Source organism: Oncorhynchus mykiss, chromosome 29, assembly GCF_057628025.1.
Source record: "Oncorhynchus mykiss isolate SJ-2025 chromosome 29, ASM5762802v1, whole genome shotgun sequence".
NCBI classification, from domain to species: domain Eukaryota; kingdom Metazoa; phylum Chordata; class Actinopteri; order Salmoniformes; family Salmonidae; genus Oncorhynchus; species Oncorhynchus mykiss.
In genome coordinates, this window is record NC_143050.1 from 21,442,534 (window position 1) to 21,463,952 (window position 21,419).

Sequence of the window (21,419 nt, forward strand, 5' to 3'; positions counted from 1 at the left end):
GTTTTTGATGTTTGCCATAAGAGAGGTACCCCAGGCATCCACTGGCTTTTCCCCATTTGAGCTATTGTTTTCCCACAGGCCCAGAGGATTGCTAAATGTGACCAAGGAGAACTGGGAACAGCCCAGCCCCCACAACACTGTCATAGAATATATAAAATAAATGAGAGAACGCATAAACAGTGTAATGCACATTGTGAAGGAACATTTACAGCAGACCCAAGAGTCGAGTGTATAGCCACAGTCCAGCTCAACCCTGAGAGTTTACCCCAGGGGATCGGGTTATGGTGTCAGTACCCAGGACGGAATGTAAATTCCTGGCCATATGACGGGGTCCCTACGAGGTGCTGCAGAAAATGGGGCCTATGAACTACCTCATCCATCAGCCAGGGAGAAGGAAGCCAGAACAGGTTTATCATATTAACCTGTTAAAAAAAGTGGGTAAGTCAAGAAGCATGGTGGGGGGAGGTAAACAAACATACAGACATCAGTACTTTCGGCCACTTCCCCTTCTTCCCGAGAACCTGCTGGAAGATATTACCCTCGGAGATGTATCACCTTCCCAGAGTTACGTTTGTTGGTTATGAAAAATAAAGATGTGTTTTCGTCCTTACCAGCACATGCCCATCACATCCTACATTACATCCTCACGCCTCCGGGGATAAGGGTTCATCAAAAACCTTACCGGGTGCCAGAAGCGAAGAGAGCTGCAATTAAAGAAGTGGGGAATTTGTTGGAGCTGGAAGTCATTGAAGAGTCACACAGTGCGTGGTCCAGCCCAATAGACCTGGTGTTGAAACCAGATGGTACAGTACGATTCTGTAATGACTTCCGTAAATTGATTGTCATTTTGGAATTTGATGCTTATCCCATGCCGAGAATAGCTGAGATGATAAAAAAAATGGGGAAATGCCCGGTTCGTTCGTACACTTGACCTAACCAAGGCAGGTTAGGTCAAGGTTCCTCTGACCCCTGCAGATTGTGAGAAGACGGCATTCTCGACTCCAGACGGCCTGTTCCAATATGTGGGACTGCCCTTTGGACTTCATGAAGCCCCTGCCATGTCTCAAAGGCTGATGAACCGCATTCTGCGGCCACCTCAATCGTATGCTGCAGACTACCTGGATGATGTGATAATCTACAGCCAAACATGGGAGGAGCACCTAATCCGATTAACAGCAGTAATACATGCCCTTTGGGAAGCAGGACTCAAAGCCAACCCAAAGAATTGCATGCTGGGGGTAAGTGAAGCAAAGTATCTGGGCTATTCCATAGGGCAAGGGTTGATCAAATCACAAGAGAAGAAGGTCACTGTGATCCAGAATTGACCTCGCCCAGTGAATAAGTAACTGGGAATAACCGGTTCCTGGGAATAACCGGTTATTAGACGTTTCATCCAGGATTATGCAAACATTTCAGGAACCCTGTTTGACCTGACCCGGAAGGCCCAACCTGCCATGGTACAGTGGAACCCTGCAGCCGAAGCGGCATTTCAGAAACTGAAAACTGCCTTATGCACTGCTCCTGTATTCGCCGGATTTTTAGAAGCCTCTGGTTATACAGACAGATGCATCGGACACTGGAATTGGAGCTGTACTCTCGCAGGAAGTTAATGAAGAGGAATACCCTGTACTGTACATTAGCCGTAAATTGATTCCCTGGGAAACCAAGTATGCAACAGTGGAAAAAGAGTGTTTGGCAATCAAATGGGCTCTGGAGTCCTTGAAATATTATGTTCAGGGCTGCAAGTTTTTATTGATGACAGATCACGCTCCCCTTACCTGGATGAAGCAGAATAAAGACATTAACGCCCGGATCACCCGGTGATTCCTCAGCCTCCATCCTTTCCATCCTCCATCCTATTCCCCAAAGGTAGAACCACAGACAGCTCAGGGAAAACCTCTAGACTGCAGCAGAACAGCCACACCTGTCTCTAGTTGTAATCATAGCCAAACTGCAGACGGGTGAAACCAATCCGTTCCTCTACCTACCCGTGCCCTGAGTTCTTTCTTTGCCCCGGCAGGTGAAGGAGTAGGAGGTTATTGGAGAGACAGAGCGTACAGTGGAGAAGGAGGTTTTAAAGAAGGAAATTATGATTTCAACAAGGATTGGACCCCCAAAGACAAAGCTTGGAGGACCTTCCACTGGTGGCAAAGTGTTTACTTAGTTTGTTTTGGGTTTTGTATATCAAGAATGCTGCCAAAGCCTGCTAGTAATAAACAGGTTTAACTGGTGTAGTGTGTTTGTATGTGTAAACCCTGCCCGGCGCTGAAACTGCTACAATACAATACATCTGCATGTAACCATTTTTACCAGATAGACCAACATTGTTTATATAGACAGTAAAAATTACAGGACCTAAAATGTATTTCCTTTCATAATATCAAGGAAACCTGATTTAACACTGTCAGCAAAAAACATTGTGTCCTGTCTGTCAATTTTCAAACCAATTACATGACGCCTGATCCATACCGATTGCAGACAATCTTTAACTGTATGGACACTGCAAATGTTGCTATGGCCTGAAACCAGACCAAATGCTATTTAGAAGAATCACTTCTGATTTTTCTCAGTAATGATGCCAGAGTCCTGACAATGAAGGTGGTCATGATGGAGTAGAAGGGGGGGTGGGGGCTTCGAGCTAGGCTAGCTCGAACACACCTGCTAGCTTGACTCCACACACCTGCAGCAGTGGATGGCATTGGGAGGTGCGGTAGGCTGGTGGAATGGACAGATATGTTGTAGCCACTGGCCGGCTGTTGGTAAATTTCCAGGATCAGAGCTGTCTCCCAGGGCCGTTAGGTCCACCTCCACTGGGGTAAAACTGTTTGATAGCCGGATCAGATCTTCCAGGATAGATGGAGGCCAGCCAGACTGCCTCCTTCCCGACTTTTGACACCAGGGTAGTGACCAGTCTCTCCCCTGGGCAGCGGAGTTGAGCTTACCATATGTCCGGTGGCACCCTGGCTGTAGGAGGCACTAAAGTCCAAGATGCGATTTGCTTGGGATCTAGCTAGGTCAGTGAAGTTTGAAAGCAGGTTCTGCTTTTGTCGCAGCTGAGCTAACAACCAGATAATCTCTTTTCATAGCTGCTTGATTCTTGCATGGAAATCATCTCGCACCTATCGCATTTGGGCCTAGTCATGTATAAAAACACTGGTAGTCTAGCACTGCTAGCCTGCTAGCTAGTAGGATCCAAGCTCTGGTCAGGTTGGAGAGGTCCCAGCCACAGGGGCTAACTACGATGCTAGCTTGTAACTAAGGGTGTGTGGTACAATGAAAACGCTAATCCAAACGCTAACCCAAAACGATATGAAAAAATAAAAGCGCCATAGATTAGGCTTTCAACAAACAACAAATTCACATGCCAAACAAATTGAAAAACACCGGCAACACACCAATCGGCCGTGATGTATTCTGCCTCAAGTGTTGATCTGAACATGTACACATGCTGATGCAATGTCATGCATGTATGGGTTTTACAGAGTATGCACATATTGTACAAATGTACTATTTTAATTTGATCACTCTGTTGTCCGGGATAATTTTCCTGTGCAACAGGAAATGCAAATTGTAGTATATTAGAGGTTTAAAAAGTTTAATTTAATTTATCCTCACCAAAAATGTACTAACCCCTACAACAATGTATATTTATTATTATCACTTAATAATTCATGTTGTTGCAGGATTATTTTTCTGCTATGAGAAACTGGTCAAATTAAGATATGCCTACGAGGATATAATATAGACATGTGCATGCATTATGTCTGTTAACCAGGAATCTTAGATTACCCAGTTGTTTGAGGATTAACATCACCTGCCAATCTAATATGATTGACCTGTATCTGATGGCAAATTGGTGCTTTCCACTATCATGAGAGAAATACAACTGTGACAGACCTCGACTACATGTACATGTACACATGTACACATGTACATGTGCTAATTTCTAATAATGATTAGATATTGTAATTATTTGCGGCACAGTGAATTAGAAATACTGGGAGAGCTCGGGCAGAGGAATCCATTGTGCCGTGTGCAACTAGCGGTGAAGGAGAGGCGAGAGAGTGACAGAGTTGGTCTCACCCTGACTATCACATTACCTCAGTGCTCACCATTAAACATGGGGTCTGGCCTGGCCTCTCTCCACGGCCCCTTCAGGGCTCCCTCTCCCTCCTCTCTCTTACTCTTAAAGGGACACACCCTCACTACAGCACACAACGTCATTATTTTCCACATCAAAACTACTGTCCTTGATTCAGTGAACTGGTGACGTGTGCTCTGGGTAATAGGGTTTGAAGTGCATCCAGTTATACTGTTTCAAATACTACAGTTTCATATGGATTTGAAAGGGTAGGTTTATTGTACTTGACTGATATCATGTTTGTGAAGTGATACTAACACTTAACACATGCCTTGCGAGCAAAGGTGCTCTTCTGTGTATCAGAAAGCAGTTCTGTCGTTCCGTGAGCAGTGGAGGCGCTGCGGTGTGCCTATTTTATACCTGACTAGCTGCATGTTTGGAATGGAAGGCCTGCCGACCGACCTCGTGCCTCATACTTCCCCTGGTGTTTATGCATTTACATTAGCATAATGCATACCTTGTCATGCCATCAAGTCAGTGGCCTACATGTACATTTAACTGGTCAACTGAACAATGTCACCTTTTATTTGAGGGTATTTTCATACCTGTTTTACCGTTTAGAAATGCATGCACTTTATGTAACTGAACAAATAAACCCAACCACCCTCCAAACACACCAAGACAGTCGTGAAGAGGGCACGACAAAGCCTATAGAGACTGAAAAGATTTGGCATGGGTCCTCAGATCCTCAAAAATGTCTACAGCTGCACCATCGAGGGTATGGTTGCATCACTGCCTGGTATGGCAACTGCTCGGCCTCTGACTGCAAGGCACTACAGAGGGTAGTGCGTACGGCCCAGTACATCACTGGAGGAAGGCCCTAAAAATTGAGCGGTACCTGAGTGCCAAGTCTAGGTCCAAAAGGCTCCTTAACAGCTTCTACCCCCAAGCCATGAAACTCCTGAACAGCTAATCAAATGGCTACCCAGACTATTTGCATTGCCCCCCCCCCACCCCTTCATTTACGCTGCTGCTACTCTCTGTTATTATCAATGCCTAGTCACTTTAACTCTACCTACATGTACATATTACCTCAATTACCTCGACTAACCTGTGCCCCCGCACATTGACTCTGTACCGGTACCCCCTGTATATAGCTACGCTTATTTTACTGCTGCTCTTTAATTATTTGTTAAGTTTTTACTTATCGATTTTTACTTAATACTTATATTTCTTCAAACTGTATTGTTGGTTAAGGGCTTGTAAGTAAGCATTTCACTATAAGGTCTAATTGCTCCTGTAAGCAATTAGACCTTACAGGAGCAATTATTAGTATTCGGCGCATGTGACAAAACCAATTTTATTTGATTTTTGATTTGATTTTCAAGTGTATGACATTCTGTACATTCAGAGGGACATGGGTGATCTCATTCACAAGAGCCTGAATTAAATGTGGGTTATTGTTGCATAATCATGAGAAAATACACATCACACCACCTCCTCAGCAGTTATTTTACATTTTTTAAGTTTTAGTAATTTAGCAGATGCTCTCATCCAGAGGGACTTACAGGAGCAATGAGGGTTAAGTGCCTTGCTCATCTTTTTTAAATAGATTTTGAACCAGCAATCTTTCGGATACTGGCCCAACACTCTTAACCTGTAAGCTACCTGCAGCCCAGTGCCCAGTTATCTGAAGAGACATTACCTCAGAGGAGGCAGTACGGGCGACTAGAACGAAATGATCTCTTGCACCGTTTGTTGTAATAACTCCTTTTATGGCCTCTGAAAAATCAGTGATGTGCAACTTTCTAACTGGTTTGGCTGGCTCTGCCGTTTTGAGAGCTGGTGCAATCAGGTGCCTGAAGCAGAAGAACAATACTCTTCTCTCTGTTTGTGTTGTGTGATGCTTTGTTGTTTCTTTGTTCTGCTGTGTCAGACAGTCTTTCCAAGAGTGGACCTCACTGACTGACAGCTTTGGGAAATGTGGTCTCTCTCTCTCTCTCTCTCTCTCGCTCTGTGACAGGTCCGAGGAGTGTAGTCTGGCCAACAAAACTAGGCCACAGCGTGATTTCACATTTGTTACACAGCCAATACCATACGGCCTGTCCTGTCACAATGTGCATCTATTTATCACAGAGTCCCATGGGCGTAAGCTCACTCTCAACTTGTCCGAGCACTGAATGCAGCCCTTTCACTGTAATGTATGTGCAGTATTTCAACACATTACATGCAGTGTATTCACACTAGAATTTCAAAATGTAAGCAAATGTTAATAATCCATATGTTTTCAGCATTTTGTAGACAGCATTTTTGAAGGCAATCTGTTTGTTTTCTGTCGTAGGCTAGATATCCAAAGCTGAGAGAATTGACTGTTTTTCTTAACCGTGCTCCTGTAGGATCACAAACTGGAGGTTAAAGCACAGATTATGCTTTGCAGTGGAATTAAATAGTGAGGGGCACCTGTCGACTTGAGGCAGTTATTTTCCACTGTCATAGTAAATAAACAGTACCCCTTATATCAGTTTAACAAGGGAGACAGGAGAGGCCAGGGGAGAAGGGAGGGGAGGGGAGAGGCCAAGGGAGAAGGTAGGAGAGAAGCCAAGGGAGAAGGTAGGAGAGAGGCCAGGGGAGAAGGGAGTGAGAGGCCAGGGGAGAAGGGAGTGAGATGAGAGTGGATAGGGGGAGAGACATTAATCTTGATCTGTTACCGTTTCACACCCTGGAAACCTTTTTGTGTTTGCTTTTGTGTGTGTGAATGAGTGTGTGTGGATGCACGTGTGTGTAATGTATGTGTGTACATGTGTGTGGTTGTGTGTGACTCAGCTCTGAATGGCTCTATGGTAACACAGGGCTGCATGGGGAGATAGATGGTGAGAAACTCCTGTTAGAAACAAACAGTAAAGAGGAAATGAGCACAGAGAGGGACACTATGGCAACACAGCTGGGGAGCCGAGATACAGGTCAGGGCTTTGACCAAGAGAACGTGAGCTGTGTCCTCAAATGCCTTTTAGCGGACACACATGGTCAGCTTTGGGGGTACAATATTTTGTGTTTCACTGTATACATGTTTATGAGTGTGCATTTGAGTATTTGTATTTTGTGTGTTTGTGTTGAGACGTTTATGAAGCAGCTCACCTCTTTGTTCCTCTCGGGCTCCTATGCTCTAATTCATCATGACTCTGTGCTCATTGCTCATGTCTCTCCTCTTCTTCTTTTGTTGGCAGGAACGGGGGCTTTCATTTGCCTGAGACGAGGAAACAGAGCAGAATATAGCCCAGAGAGAAGGAGGCAGACAACGCGGGAAGGACTGACGTGGATGACTGCAGTCACAAAGATAGGGAATGGCGACGTGAGAGCCATGAGGGAGGAGAGCGAGGGGGTTTTGCTACACCTACACATCATCTCTGAACACTGTCTCTACTAACACCTCCCTCCCCCTTCCTGCTCCGCAAGCTTCCTAAGGGGGGTAACCCCTGATATGACCCCCAGCCCCCGTGGCATCAGGTAGTCCAGCCCCAGCTCCAGGCTCTGTGTGGGCCTCCCAACATGTCCTGGTGAGCTCTACTGCAACGCTAGTCACAAAGCCTGGGATAAACCCACAGAAGACCAACGGACATACCCTAGACCACGAGGATAATAAAATACTCCTTAGTCATTCCTGCTCTGTGGTTCTCATTTCTCTCTGTGTGCTCTGAGTGGCAGGTTTGAAGAAAAGTGTCTCTCTCTCTTCCCATCAAGCCCCTGCAGCATTAAGGATTCAAACATAATCCAATCCCTGCTCTGACATACATTCCTTTTTTCTTTTGCCTAGTCTCTCATCTCTGCTCTTTTTGATATTTCGGATTATTTCGGTTTGATCCCAAACACGCCATTTTTGCCACCCGGCACGTTCTCTTCTGCGATCACCACGTTTTCCTCAGTGTTCACCGCGTGGCAGACGACCATGGGTTGCCGGCAGAGTTCAGAGGAGAAGGAGGCGGCCCGGCGCTCCCGGCGGATCGACCGCCACCTGCGCTCGGAGAGCCAGCGGCAGCGGCGTGAGATCAAGCTCCTTCTGCTGGGCACCAGCAACTCTGGCAAGAGCACCATCGTCAAGCAGATGAAGATCATCCACAGTGGAGGCTTCAATCTGGACGCCTGCAAGGAGTACAAGCCCCTCATCCTCTACAACGCTATTGACTCGCTCACACGCATCATCCGCGCTCTCGCCACGCTCAAGATCGACTTCCACAACCCTGACCGCGCCTACGACGCCGTGCAGCTCTTCGCCCTGACCGGGCCGGCCGAGAGCAAAGGGGAGATCACAGCGGAGCTGCATGGTGTAATGAAGCGCCTGTGGGATGACTCAGGGGTGCAGGAGTGCTTCTGCCGCTCCAACGAGTACCACCTGGAGGATAACACTGCCTACTATCTGAACGACCTGGACCGCATCTCCTCCAACGAGTTCATCCCCACCGTGGAGGACATCCTGCGCTCCCGCGACATGACCACGGGCATTGTGGAGAACAAGTTCACCTTCAAGGAGCTCACCTTCAAGATGGTAGACGTGGGGGGGCAGCGCTCAGAGAGGAAGAAGTGGATCCACTGCTTCGAGGGCGTGACCGCCATCATTTTCTGTGTGGAGCTAAGCGGCTATGACCTCAAGCTCTATGAAGACAACCAGACGGTAAGGGAAGCTATGGGCAACACACGCAACATTAGCCATTACACAACCAGTCAGTTCCTGTCCACACTCTGTCATCACACCCTTGGGGTGTGCTGTTATCTATGACACTGTGGTGTTCTCCTCTTCACACTTCTCAGGGTGGATTACATTTAAGGTCAATTCTTACCACACTACTTATTTTTGCAGAATTGAATATACTATACATCATAATATGATTAAAAATGGCAGAGGCCCAAGTTGACCTCTTGCATGTGTCCTCAGAATGTTGGAGGTAAATGATCAAAACAACCCCTATCTAACGATTCAAAGAGGAACATGTATCTGACATTCTGTGTAGATATGATATCTTTACCCAGTGAAAGCATGAAAAGGGAAGACTTTATTCATAGATAGAGAGCTAACTGTTGCGAGAAGCATTGAGAGCAGATAACACATGCAACAGCACATGAGTCTCATGTTATTTCTGCTGCTTCATTACTACTTCTATACAACCTTCTGCATTCCCCTGAATGCTACTTCTCATAAAACAATATAGAATGCTTCTGTCATGGTCTAGATTCTCCTTATCCACAATATATTTCCCGGAAAACATGTTAGTTACGGAGAGGTTTGGATCTTAGCTGTTAGAGAAAGGGAGGGAAAGTTGCTGCTGTAACATATAACAACGTGCATTGTGTTCTTGTTTGTAACCTTTAGCTATTCTCTACCTTCCTGTGGCAACTGTGGCCTGATAATTCACGTGTAACATAAATAAGACAAGATGTACTAGGTCCTGGCTGAGTTAGTACATGAAATCAATTAGTTTTAGCGAGTTATAAATACATTCTTCAGAGGAAAATGCAGTTAGGTGTTAATTGAGTTCACAGTGTAAGGTGTGAGGGTGTACCTGTGAGAATTAGCAGCTTTCGAGGGCACTGTTCAGCAGTGGGATGTCGCAGGTGCAGGAACAATTGACTTCCTGGATGAAACGGGGGGGAAATGAAGAGAAAGAAGGAGAGGAAGTCAGGAATGGAGAAGGAAAAAAGGGATTGTTAAGAATTCAGAGCCCCGACTGCTCTCCTCCCCTGTCTTTGAGAACTCAGCCAGTGGACATTATTTATGTACTCTGGGTGTGGTTGGCAGCCACAGCTGATTTGGGACCTTATCAGTAAAGTGTCTGTTGGAACAGTTTACACAGCTTTCCCCTTTATTGCCACAGGCTTTTTCAACCCAATGTGTTTTCAAGGTTTGAGAGATGAGCATGAATAACATGAATACTATTTTAATTGTTAATTAGATACTATGGAATGTTGATAGGCCTGCACAGTGGTTAGTTATTCCAATCAACATCATATGACGTGTTGTGTTCAGAGAACCATTTTGTTCTAGTACAAACCAAGTTCTGGTGTATTTCAAGCCTTCAAGCACGTCATATGATGTACGATGTTTGAAATGACGAAAACAGCTCCAGCAGTAGTGGTGTCTGACTCTGACGCATGTTTTTCTGTTGATATACTACATGGCCAAAAGTAGGTGAACACCCCTTCAAATTAGTGAATTTGGCTATTTCAGCTCCATAGACAAACATTGGCAGTAGAATGGCCTTACTGAAGAGCTCAGTGACTTTCAACATGGCACCATCATAGGATGCTACTTTGTGGTAGGCCACACAAGCTCACAGAATGGGACTGTCGAAAGCTGAAGCACATAGAGCTGTCCTCGGTTGCAACACTCACTACCAAGTTCCAAACTGCCATCGGAAGCAACATCAGCATTACAATAACTGTTCGTTGGGCGCTTAATGAAATGGGTTTCCATGGCCGACAGCCACACACAAGCCTAAGATCACCATGTGCAATGCCAAGCGTTGGCTGGAGGGGTGTAAAGCTTGCGGCCATTGGACTCTGGAGCAGTGGAAACGCGTTCTTTGGAGTGATAAATCACACTTCACCATCTGGCAGTCCCACGGACTAATCTGGGTTTGGCGGATGCCAGGAGAATGCTACCTGCCCGAATCCATAGTGCCAACTGTCAAGTTTGGTGGAGGAGGAATTATGGCTATTATTGTAGACAATTCTGTGCTTCCATCTTTGTGGCAACAGTTTGGGGAAGGCCCTTTTCTGTTTCAGCATTACAATGCCCCCATGCACAAAGTGAGGTCCATACAGAAATAGTTTGTCGAGATTGGTGTGGAAGAACTTGAACGGCCTGCACAGAGCTCTGACCTCAACCCCATCGAACACCTTTGGGATGAATTGGAACGCTGACTGTGAGCCAGGCCTAATCTCCCAACATCAGTGTCCATCTCACTAATACTTTTGTGGGTGATTGGAAGCAAGTCCCCTCAGCAATGTTCCAACATCTAGTGGAAACTTTCCCAGAGGAGTGGAGGTTGTTATAGCAGCAAAGGGGGGACCAACTCCATATTAATGGCCATGATTTTTGAATGAGATGTTCGACGAGCAGGTGTCCACATACTTCTGGTCATGTATTGTATCTTGAAACCGTAACTTCAAATCCTCACACACAATGGACACAGAATCCCTGGGTAACATTATGTCCCAATGTGTCTCATAAACCTTTGGCGCCAGATTAGAATGCGTCTGAAGAGGCAGGGATTGGCAGGGAGGCAAGCAGGGAGACATGGAGGGATTCTGAGACAGTTAGGAAGTCAGAGAGGAAGAGAGTCAGGGAGGGAGTCATGGAGAGAGACAGCATTAGGGCTGGCCCAGATTCTCAGTGGCTACCTCCCTGAGATCCCCCATACCTCCTCTGAGGGAGTTGACGCCGCTCATTCTCAAATAGCAATCTCTCTCTCCCCCCTCTCACGAAGGACAAAATGACTCGGTCTTAAACAGGAATATATTTTGAGGTATTTTTTGTTGTTGTGTGTATCGGTGCAGAAATCTTTCTTTGAGTCACTGTGAGACAAGAAGGAACCCCTGGCATTATCTCTAGGCAGTTTACGGATGCCACAGTTTTTGTCAGTGTATTTGTATGGGACAGCTAAGGATAGAGGAGTCTTTAGGTTAGAGATAGGGAGAGAGCAGGAAACAAATGATAAAGCTTCCTAGAGAGCCATAGCAGAACTGGGAGAAGAGTGACTGGGAGCTGAGGTTTCTCCACAGAGAAAAAGTGCTGGATCTACAATTACTTGAGTAATGGAATGGGAATGGCTCTATAGTATAACCTACTCAACTCACTAACCACAGTCATCATTCAGCCATGCCCTTTAACAAAATGGACCCAGTTGCAATGGTTACCTTAAATTGCCAACATCCTTTGCGCAATCGGCTGATGTTGAATGTCCAATTTATTATTATTCTTTTTTTGCCAAGGCACCTGATTGGATTAGATAGCTCATGTGATGTTTCTCAGCCATTGACAGACAAGAACAAATGATGAACAAATTGATGTAACAATAGCATAGCTAATTGTTCAGCTTTGGAATATTGGTTTCTGTGAGCTGTAATGACTTATAGTGCTTGCCAAGTGCTTGATCTAGGGGAGAGGTGAGAAGGGGAGAGAAGATAAGAGAGAGTGGGTAGGGTGTGTGTCTGCCTGTAGATTAGATCTGTAGCGAAAGGACAGGACAGGTCCAGAGGTAATTTCAAGGAAGAGTTTGAATACAGGAGGCTGGGGAACACATGATGACCTTTGACTATGATATGCTAACATGTAATACAAGGCTGAATGACTGCAAAGAGGATATGAATGGGCAGAATCATGAGTACTGTAACCATAGAATTAGGAATTAGATCTCGACTCTCTCTTATTCCATCACATGTAGTGTAGTGCTGAATCACTGGTAGGGCATGCTACACAGGGATGTTAGACCCACCAGCCCATATTCCCTGATGCATTTACCCTGTCCCATCTCTGTCTTCATAATGAATTGGTTGCCATGGCTTCAGTTGCCTAGCAACAGACCAGTCAAACGCTCCTAATCCTGGGCTGTTGACAGTGAGCTGTGACTAGGGGAGGGGGAGGAGGAATGTACAACACACAGCAGCACTGGAGAGAATAGATATGAGGTGTGTGTGCACGTGCGTGCACTTCCGCGTGTGTGTTCTGCCTGCATGGGTGCGTGTACTGTAAGTAAATGAATGTTTGTATGCGGTAGGGAGTGCACAACAACTGGGTAGCATACTGGGTGTATGTGAGGTGAGAACAAAGTACAAGGGCTTGTTGGTTGGAGTGTTGTACAGTGGACATACATTTCAAAGAGCTGTTACAGTGATCTGTGATTGCACTCTAAGCCCCATAGACATAGTAGAGATGTTAAATTAAAGTGTCCAGTGACTCCAGAGAGGATCCAGAATAGGACCACACTTATCAACAGGTTTAACATCTCCTAAGGAGCGTAGGCGTACTTTCTCACGCTTCAATTTAACAAGTTAATATGAAAGTCCTAATTAAACGAGTTAAGGTAATACAATTTTATATTAATGATTAGGGAATTATGTCTAATTGGAAACTGGGTTTCACAGCAGATAGGATGACATAGAGCAGGGGTATTCAACTCTTACCCTATGAGATCTGGAGCCTGCTTGTTTTTAGTTCTACCTGATATTGCACCCACCTTGTGTCCCAGGTCTAAATCAGTCCCTGATTAGAGGGGAACTGTCACGCTCTGACCGTAGAGATCTTTTTATTCTTTATGTTTGGTTGGTCAGGGTGTAACTCGGCTGGGAAACTCTGTTCTTTGTTTCTATGTTTTGGCCGGGTATGGTTCTCAATCAGGGACAGCTGTCTATCGTTGTCTCTGATTGGGAATCATACTTAGGCAGCCTTTTTTCCTTTTGTATTTGTGGGTAGTTGTATTTGTTAGTGGCATTATATTCTAAGCAAGCTTCACGGTCGTTTCCTTGTTCTTTGTTTTGTTGGCGACATTTATCAAATAAAAGAAATGTATGCTCACCATGCTGCACCTTGGTCTGGTCATTTTCACGATGACAGCGATCGTGACAGGAACAATGAACTGGAATAGGCTTCAAGGTCCAGAGTTGAGTTTGAGGGACATACAGTGGCTAGCGAAATTATTCACCCTCCTTGGCATTTTACCTATTATGTTGCCTTACAACCAGAAATTAAAATATATTTTTTGGGGGGGTTTGAATCATTTGATTTACAAAACATGCCTACCACTTTGAAGATGCAAAATAGTTTTTATTGTGAAACAAACAAGAAACAAGACAAAAAACAGAACTTGAGCGTGCATAACTATTCACCCCCCAAAGTCAATACTTTGTAGAGCCACCTTTTGCAGAAACGGCAGCTGCAAGTCTATTGGGGTATGTCTCTATAAGCTTGGCACATCTAGCCACTGGGATTTTTGCCCATTCTTCAAGGCAAAACTGCTCCAGCTCCTTCAAATTGGATGGGTTCCACTGGTGTACAGCAATCTTTAAGTCATACCACAGATTCTCAATTGCATTGAGGTGTGGGCTTTGACTAGGCCATTCTAAGCCATTTAAATGTTTCCCCTTAAACCACTCAAGTGTTGCTTTAGCAGTATGCTTAGGGTCATTGTCCTGCTGGAAGGTGAATCTCCGTCCTAGTCTCAAATCTCTGGAAGACTGAAACAGGTTTCCCTCAAGAATTTATCTGTATTTAGCACCATCCATCATTCCTTCAATTCTGACCAGTCTCCCAGTCCCCATCACCATGCTTCACTGTGGGGATGGTGTTCTCGAGGTGATGAGTGGTGTTGGGTTTGCGCCAGACATAGCGTTTTCCTTGATGGTAATACAGCTCAATTTTGTCTCATCTGACCAGAGTACCTTCTTCCATATGTTTGGGGAGTCTCTCACAAGCCTTTTGGCGAACACTAAACGTGTTTGCTTATTTTTTTCTTTAAGCAATGGGTTTTTTCTGGCCACTCTTCCGTAAAGTCCAGCTCTGTGGAGTGTACGGCTTTAGTGGTCCTATGGACAGATACTCCAATCTCCGCTGTGGTGCTTTGCAGCTCCTTCAGGGTTATCTTTGGTCTCTTTGTTGTCTCTCTGATTAATCCCCTTCTTGCCTGGTCCGTGAGTTTTGGTGGGTGGCCCTCTCTTGGCAGGTTTGTTGTGGTGCCATATTCTTTCCATTTTTTAATAATGGATTTAATGGTGCTCTGTGGGATGTTCAAAATGTTTAATCCAACCCTGATCTGTACTTCTCCACAACTTTGTCCCTGACCTGTTTGGAGGGCTCCTTGGTCTTCATGGTGCCACTTGCTTGGTGGTGCCCCTTGCTTAGTGGTGTTGCAGACTCTGGGGTCTTTCAGAACAGGTGTATATATTCTGAGATCATGTGACACTTACAGTAGATTGCACACAGGTGGACTTTATTTAACTAATTATGTGACTTCTGAAGGTAATTGGTTGCACCAGATCTTATTTAGGTGCTTCATAGCAAGGGGGTGAATACATATGCACACACCACTTTTCCATTTTTTTATTAAATCTATATATATTTTTTTTCATTTCACTTCACCAAATTTGGACTATTTTGTGTATGTCCATTACATGAAATACAAATACAAATACATTTATATTATAGGTTGTAATGCAACAAAATAGGAAAAACACCACGGGGGATGAATACTTTTGCCAGGCATTCCACTCTTGGCTTAGCTCTTGAAACACTCACCGACTATGCAAAATAATGTAGTCAATATTTAAACATAATATACGATCTCAAACTCAGTTAGTCCTTGCCTCTCCTAATCCACATAGAGCATTTCTACAAAGCCACCATGTTTTCTCCCAACCATGCATGTATACCAGGAGTGTCAAACTCATTCCATGGAGGGCCTAGTGGCTGTGGGTTGTAGTTTTTTCCCTTTCAATTAAGACCTAGGCAACTAGTTGAGGGGAGTATCTTACTAATCAGTGACCTTAATTAATCAATTAAGTACAAGGGAGGAGTGAAACCCGCAGACACTCTCCCCTACTTGGAATGAGTTCGACATGTTATGTTAACCAACACACAGCAAAGTGCACTGTGTTGTAACCCAACACTTTTGCCTGTAAATAATAGGGGTGTCTAGCAAGCAGTAGTAGTCATGTGAGTTAGACTTTAGAGTCCTTGATGAATGTATACATTATAAATCATAATTATTACGGTATGGAGAATGTATGGGGGACATCAATGACGGTAAAACATTGAAACATAAAAATTACTTGTGGAACCTTCTTGAATTCAAATTATCCTGGAATTAAATGCACATTTAGAACCCAGAGCTTTTGATTGGATGTTGCAAAGAACAGCAGCACAGTGTACAGCCAGCGAGAGGAGAGAGAACTGAGACAAGAGAGAGAGTGTATGTGTATAGAGAGCCCTTTTCTTTGAGGCTCTGCCAATTATATGGTAGTGCCATATGAAGCGAACCTTAATGAATTGAATTATGGAGGGGTGGCTCTTCACTCACTCCAGGATATATATTTACTGGAAACAAAGCATTAACACAGGGTTGAACCTCCTCATTAATACTTAAGCGTAGGCTTGTGTGTCTAGAGTGCTTAGGGAGAAGGGGCACTGCCAGGAGGCCATGGAGAGGGAGGGTGATGGTGTGTGTAGAGTCTATGGGAGAGGGGAGCTTCATGCTGTGTGCTGCTACCCTGGTACCCACTCCCCTTTCCCTCCTTGCCACTCTCCCTCAGAGAAGCTGTAACTCTTACTATGATGGAGTCGGCAGGTACGGAGTATAGAGGATCCCAAAGCACAGTGAGTGGGCTTCTGCCTTCCTCTCCACGCAGCAGGGCTCTGGCGTAGAACCTCTGAGAACATGTGGAGGGCAGGAGCCACTGGCTCTGACCTTATTTAGTGTACACTGCTTAGGGCCCTGAGCTCAGTCCCTATTATCAAATTACATTGTATTTGTCACATGCGCCGAATACAATAGGTGTGGACTTTACCGTGAAATGCTTACTTACAAGCCCTTAATTAACCAACAATGCAGTTTTAAGAAAATAGAGATAAGAAAACATTTACTATAAGCTAAAGTAAAAATGAGGCTATATACAGGGGATACTGAGTCAATGTACGGGGGTACAGGTTAGTTGAGGTAATTTGTACAGGTAGGGGTAAAGTGACTATGCATAGATAATAAACAGAGAGTAGCAGCAGTGTAAAAACAAGGGGGGGGGGGGGGGGGGGGGGGTTCAATGCAAATAGTCCGGGTGGCCATTTGATTAATTGTTCAGCAGTCTTATGGCTTGGGGGTAGAAGCTATTAAGGAGCCTTTTGGACCTAGTCTTGGTGCTCCAGTACCGCTTGCCGTGTGGTAGCAGAGAGAACAGTCTATGACGGGTGACTGGAGTCTTTGACCATGTTTTGGGCCTTCCTCTGACACTGCCTGGTATATAGGTCCTGGATGGCAGGAAGCTTGGCCCCAGTGATATACTGGGCCGTACACACTACCCTCTGTTGCGGCTTACGTTCTGATGCCGAGCAGTTGCCATACCAGGTGGTGATGCAACCGGCCAGGATGCTCTCGATGGTGCAGCTGTATAACTTTTTGAGGATCTGGGGACCCATGCCAAATCTTTTCAGTCTCCTGAGGGGGAAAAGTTGTTGTCGTGCCCTCCTCACAACTTTCTTGGTGTGTTTGGACCAGATAGTTTGTTGGTGATGTGGACACCAAGGATGCCTACTTATACCAGAGAAAAGAGCCTGCGTTTCACGCCACTGCACCGGTTCCTGTTTGGAGAATCTCTAAGCTCCACCAAGAGCTGCTTCAGATCCATAACAAGTCCGTATATTGATGATTGGTTCATAGAATTTATAGTATAAAGGCATCTGAATTTATTTGCCTAGTCCCTGGTTTAACATTGCACACATATCTCTCTCTCTCTTTCTTGATCTTGTGATTTGCTCAGAGCACCATGATATTTTGTGTAACCTTTTAAACAGCAGCCCAGTCTTCGAAATGGGCTCCTCCTTCAGTCACAAGCTACTGGATACACACCACATGCCTGCAGACTCTCCAGCCCCATCCATATTTCTCTCTCTCTCTCTCTCTCTCTCTCTCTCTCAGATAAAGGCACATTCTTGCAGTACGTCTGTCTACTGTTAATCATTGGGGAGCTTTAATGTAATATCAGCTCTATCAAGCCTAAGGTTTTTGTTAGTCACATAGATATTGTACATCTTTGGAAAAGCATAATCCATTACCGTGCTCTACTTGCTGCATCTGTACTGATGATGTCAGTCAGATTGTTCATATTTTCACATTTGGCTTCACCAACTGCCCAGCATGATCAGCAACTGTTTCCTTGTTATACTTCTATAACAACTACACTACCCAGTAATATGTGCAAATATTTTTCAGTATGCCAGTATTTTAGGGAGCTGTTCTCTTTGTTTGTACATTTAATGGGTTTTAGAGGTTTGAAACACAAACATTCACCAAAAGTTAAAAAATGTTGGTAACAGAACTGGCTCCGTTTCAGGAATTTGGAAAACATTTTTAGAAGAAAAATACAACTTATCCTAGGGGTTTAGATAACGCACAGCTGACATCTCTGAGGCAGCACAAAACAAATGGGTCTTAGTCTGGTGGTTAAAAAAAACTAAGAACCACAAGATACGCATATTGCGTAATTTAAAATGAGACCAAAAATACAGTCTAGCAATCATAGAAAGAGAAGATACAGTGAAGTTGTGTTTTGGGCAAAGCCAACGTCAGGCAGGCTATGCTTATGCTTCCATGACTAAAGCTGAAGGGTTGCGTAAATATGTCATTGCTGAGTATATGTTGGGCTTAAGAGATGTACTCAACCTATCAAGTCTATTCTGTCGCTTAGTCCAACTGTTCACACTGGCAATTGTTCCTGTACATGGTTAAGTTCAGAGTAACACACGGTGGAGATTCCATGAAACGTAATACCTTTGATTTGTGATACATTTCATACTCACCTGACCTAAAAAACAAGTCTTTGATGTGTTATTTTACTGTGCATAGTTCCAGTAACTCAGTTAGTGTTTATGTGGGCCGTAACATTTCTCTACTCATGCTAAGGTTAGTGACAGAGAGGAGACATGTGCTCTGTTTTCCTGCAGGATGAGAGTTTAAGTGCAGGTCTTTGTCTGACCGAGTCATCAGCACATGTTTAGACAACATAGAAGCCACACCTTTGGCTGCTCGAGTGGAAATCTGTGACGTGCAGAGCAACAGCCACAAATATTTTTTTATCTACACTATAGGTTCAAAGCCTGTTCTCATTTTCAATGAGTTATTGGCAACTTTGTATACATTTTTTTGGCAGATATAACAGTTGAAGCAAATCATATTCACAACCAATAAAAATGATAGATTAAATCCACTCCAATTAATTTAACACAATCAAGGCTACAAACAGCCTGTATGTAAAATAGCATTCAAAGGATCCTGTGAGATAGCTGGTTCATTGTTTGTTGAACAGCCATTCTCCCACATATCAATAGGCTGTGTCTCATGTCAGTATGCAAACGAAAATTCTCATTATTGACTCTTCTCCCTCTCTCCCTCCCTCCTCTCTATAGAGTCGTATGGCAGAGAGCCTGCGTCTGTTTGACTCCATCTGCAACAACAACTGGTTCACCAACACCTCACTCATCCTCTTCCTCAACAAGAAGGACCTGTTGGCCGAGAAGATCAAGCGCATCCCTTTGACCGTGTGCTTCGCCGACTACAGAGGTCAGAACACCTACGAGGAAGCAGCGGTCTACGTGCAGCGCCAGTTTGAGGACCTCAACCGCAACAAGGAGACCAAGGAGATCTACTCGCACTTCACCTGTGCCACAGACACCAGCAACATCCAGTTTGTGTTCGATGCAGTCACAGATGTGATCATCCAGAACAATCTCAAGTACATTGGGCTGTGCTAGGACTGGGGATAGGGTGGGGGGAGAGCGGGCTGCTTGGCAGCAGTAGGCCCGCTTGCTACCAGGCACGGTACACACAAGGTCTGCCTGTCTGTCCGTCTCTTTGAGGAAGTGAAAGAAAGAAAAAACCTGCAAGGGGGTTGGGGATTGTCAGGGACAGGCTATAGTTTCAACCAACCTGCTTGAAATGTTAGAGTTGAGGGTCAAAGGTCAAGATGGGATTCACCCAAGGTCAGCATAAATGTGTTTGCACTGAATATATAAGTATGTAGAGACACACAAACACACATGTACACACACATCCTTATTTTTGCTCACACACAAGGACTTGGGATCAACTGTCAAGCATTTGTTTGACATGGAAACACTGGAAACTGAAGACCGTGTCACCTACTCTCTGCCTGCCAAACTTGGGATTGAGCAGTCCGAGTTCTTTACTGTCAGTTTCAAAGTTACATTTGTCTTTTTAGGTTGTTTGATTTACCTGAGTCATTGAATGCTGCTTTGCGAGAAGAATTTTGAAAATCAATAATTTCCTTTGGATTTTTCCCCCTTAAAAGGTGGGTTCACCTGGCAAGGTATAGGGAGATGATGAGTCACAGATGTCCTGGGAATATCGTACGAGGACATGACTTACTGTATATCACAGGGTTTCCGTCCATAGGAGAAAACTTCCACAGTCTGAAGCTGAAGTAAAGGGTATTTATCTACACACATTGGATCTCATTTTTTGAGGGCTGAATGGCTCTTCGTGGTTATTCTGTTGGTCTTTCTTCATTTGTCAAAACCTGCCTTTTAGAGCAGGTCTCTCTGACTTACCAGGAGAGTGTTTCACGCCATAGAGTCATCGAGTGTTCTCTAAGATCATTCCAGTTTCCTGCAACAAAGACTTTAAAAAAACAGTGCCAATTTTAGTGTAAATAAAAACAGATCCCATCAATAATATTATCTTTTGGGTTTTTATTGACAGAAACCGTAAAACATGCATGATTTTGTTACTTTGGGATATTGATACATTTTTCTTCCGATATGATTACTTTTATTTTAGGTTTAACTAATATATTCCCCCAAAATATATATAAAAGTCAAACACTGTGTACGATTGTACAGCTGTTGTCTAAGAGGAATATATTGAAAAGAGTTCTATAAATGGAGATGATGATGATGGTGATGACATCAATGACAAGCTCATTACAAACCCAGCATGAGAACATACTGTGGATGGAGGGAGGATTAAAGGAGAAAAGTTAAGACTGCAAAAAATATGAATGACAAAAAAAAAAAAAAACGTTTCAGTTTAACCCTCCTTGCATTGTCTATGTGGACGTGGTTATACAGTGGGTTTGATGTGTAAATATGCTGTAAGGTTCACTGTTAAAACAAATGATCAATAAAAGGTTGAGTTAGAGTGAAAGAGAACGTGAGAGAGAGAGAGAGAGGGATGAAAGCCCCCGCTCTACTCTCCTCCAACCCTCAACTTTTCAGCAAATAGGATGATGTGCAAACTCAGCTAAGGGCTTCAGGCTTGACTTTACAGGATGTCCAGTTCAACAAAAAACAGCCAATTTAGAAGAACTATAAAAAATAACAAATAAAATGAATTATGCAAATCCTGGTTGTGCTAAGAATGTGTTTTTGGGTGGTGGTCATGGGTAGGGTAGGGGTATACAGGGAAATACATGCTGCTATGTTTCAGATCTGCATGAGAAAAGTTTCCACAAATAGCATTCCAGACACTGTGGCTGATGAGGCACTTATGCCACTAATTCTAATCTCACACCACGCTCCCACTATTTCCCTCCATAAAATATTTTCCAATTTGTGAGTGGGACATGCAGT

The 21,419-nt window shown here is 44.3% G+C and overlaps 1 protein-coding gene and 1 long non-coding RNA gene across 2 annotated transcripts in view; one reads left to right on the forward strand and one right to left on the reverse strand.

Annotated features, from left to right (window-relative positions):
* LOC149970387 (uncharacterized) overlaps positions 1–7,328 on the reverse strand; it is a 45,681-nt gene extending 38,353 nt beyond the window's left edge. The window contains exon 1 of the long non-coding RNA XR_016493276.1: positions 7,217–7,328. This is a non-coding gene — a long non-coding RNA (uncharacterized LOC149970387). The remainder of the gene's footprint in view (positions 1–7,216) is intronic.
* LOC110509886 (guanine nucleotide-binding protein G(z) subunit alpha) overlaps positions 1–21,190 on the forward strand; it is a 51,191-nt gene extending 30,001 nt beyond the window's left edge. Inside the window, exons 2-3 of the mRNA XM_036967475.2 lie at positions 7,306–8,747; positions 19,239–21,190. Coding sequence (XP_036823370.1) covers positions 8,025–8,747; positions 19,239–19,583 — 1,068 coding nt within the window. The 5' untranslated portion in view covers positions 7,306–8,024 and the 3' untranslated portion in view covers positions 19,584–21,190. The remainder of the gene's footprint in view (positions 1–7,305; positions 8,748–19,238) is intronic.
* The last annotated feature ends 229 nt before the right edge of the window (positions 21,191–21,419 follow it).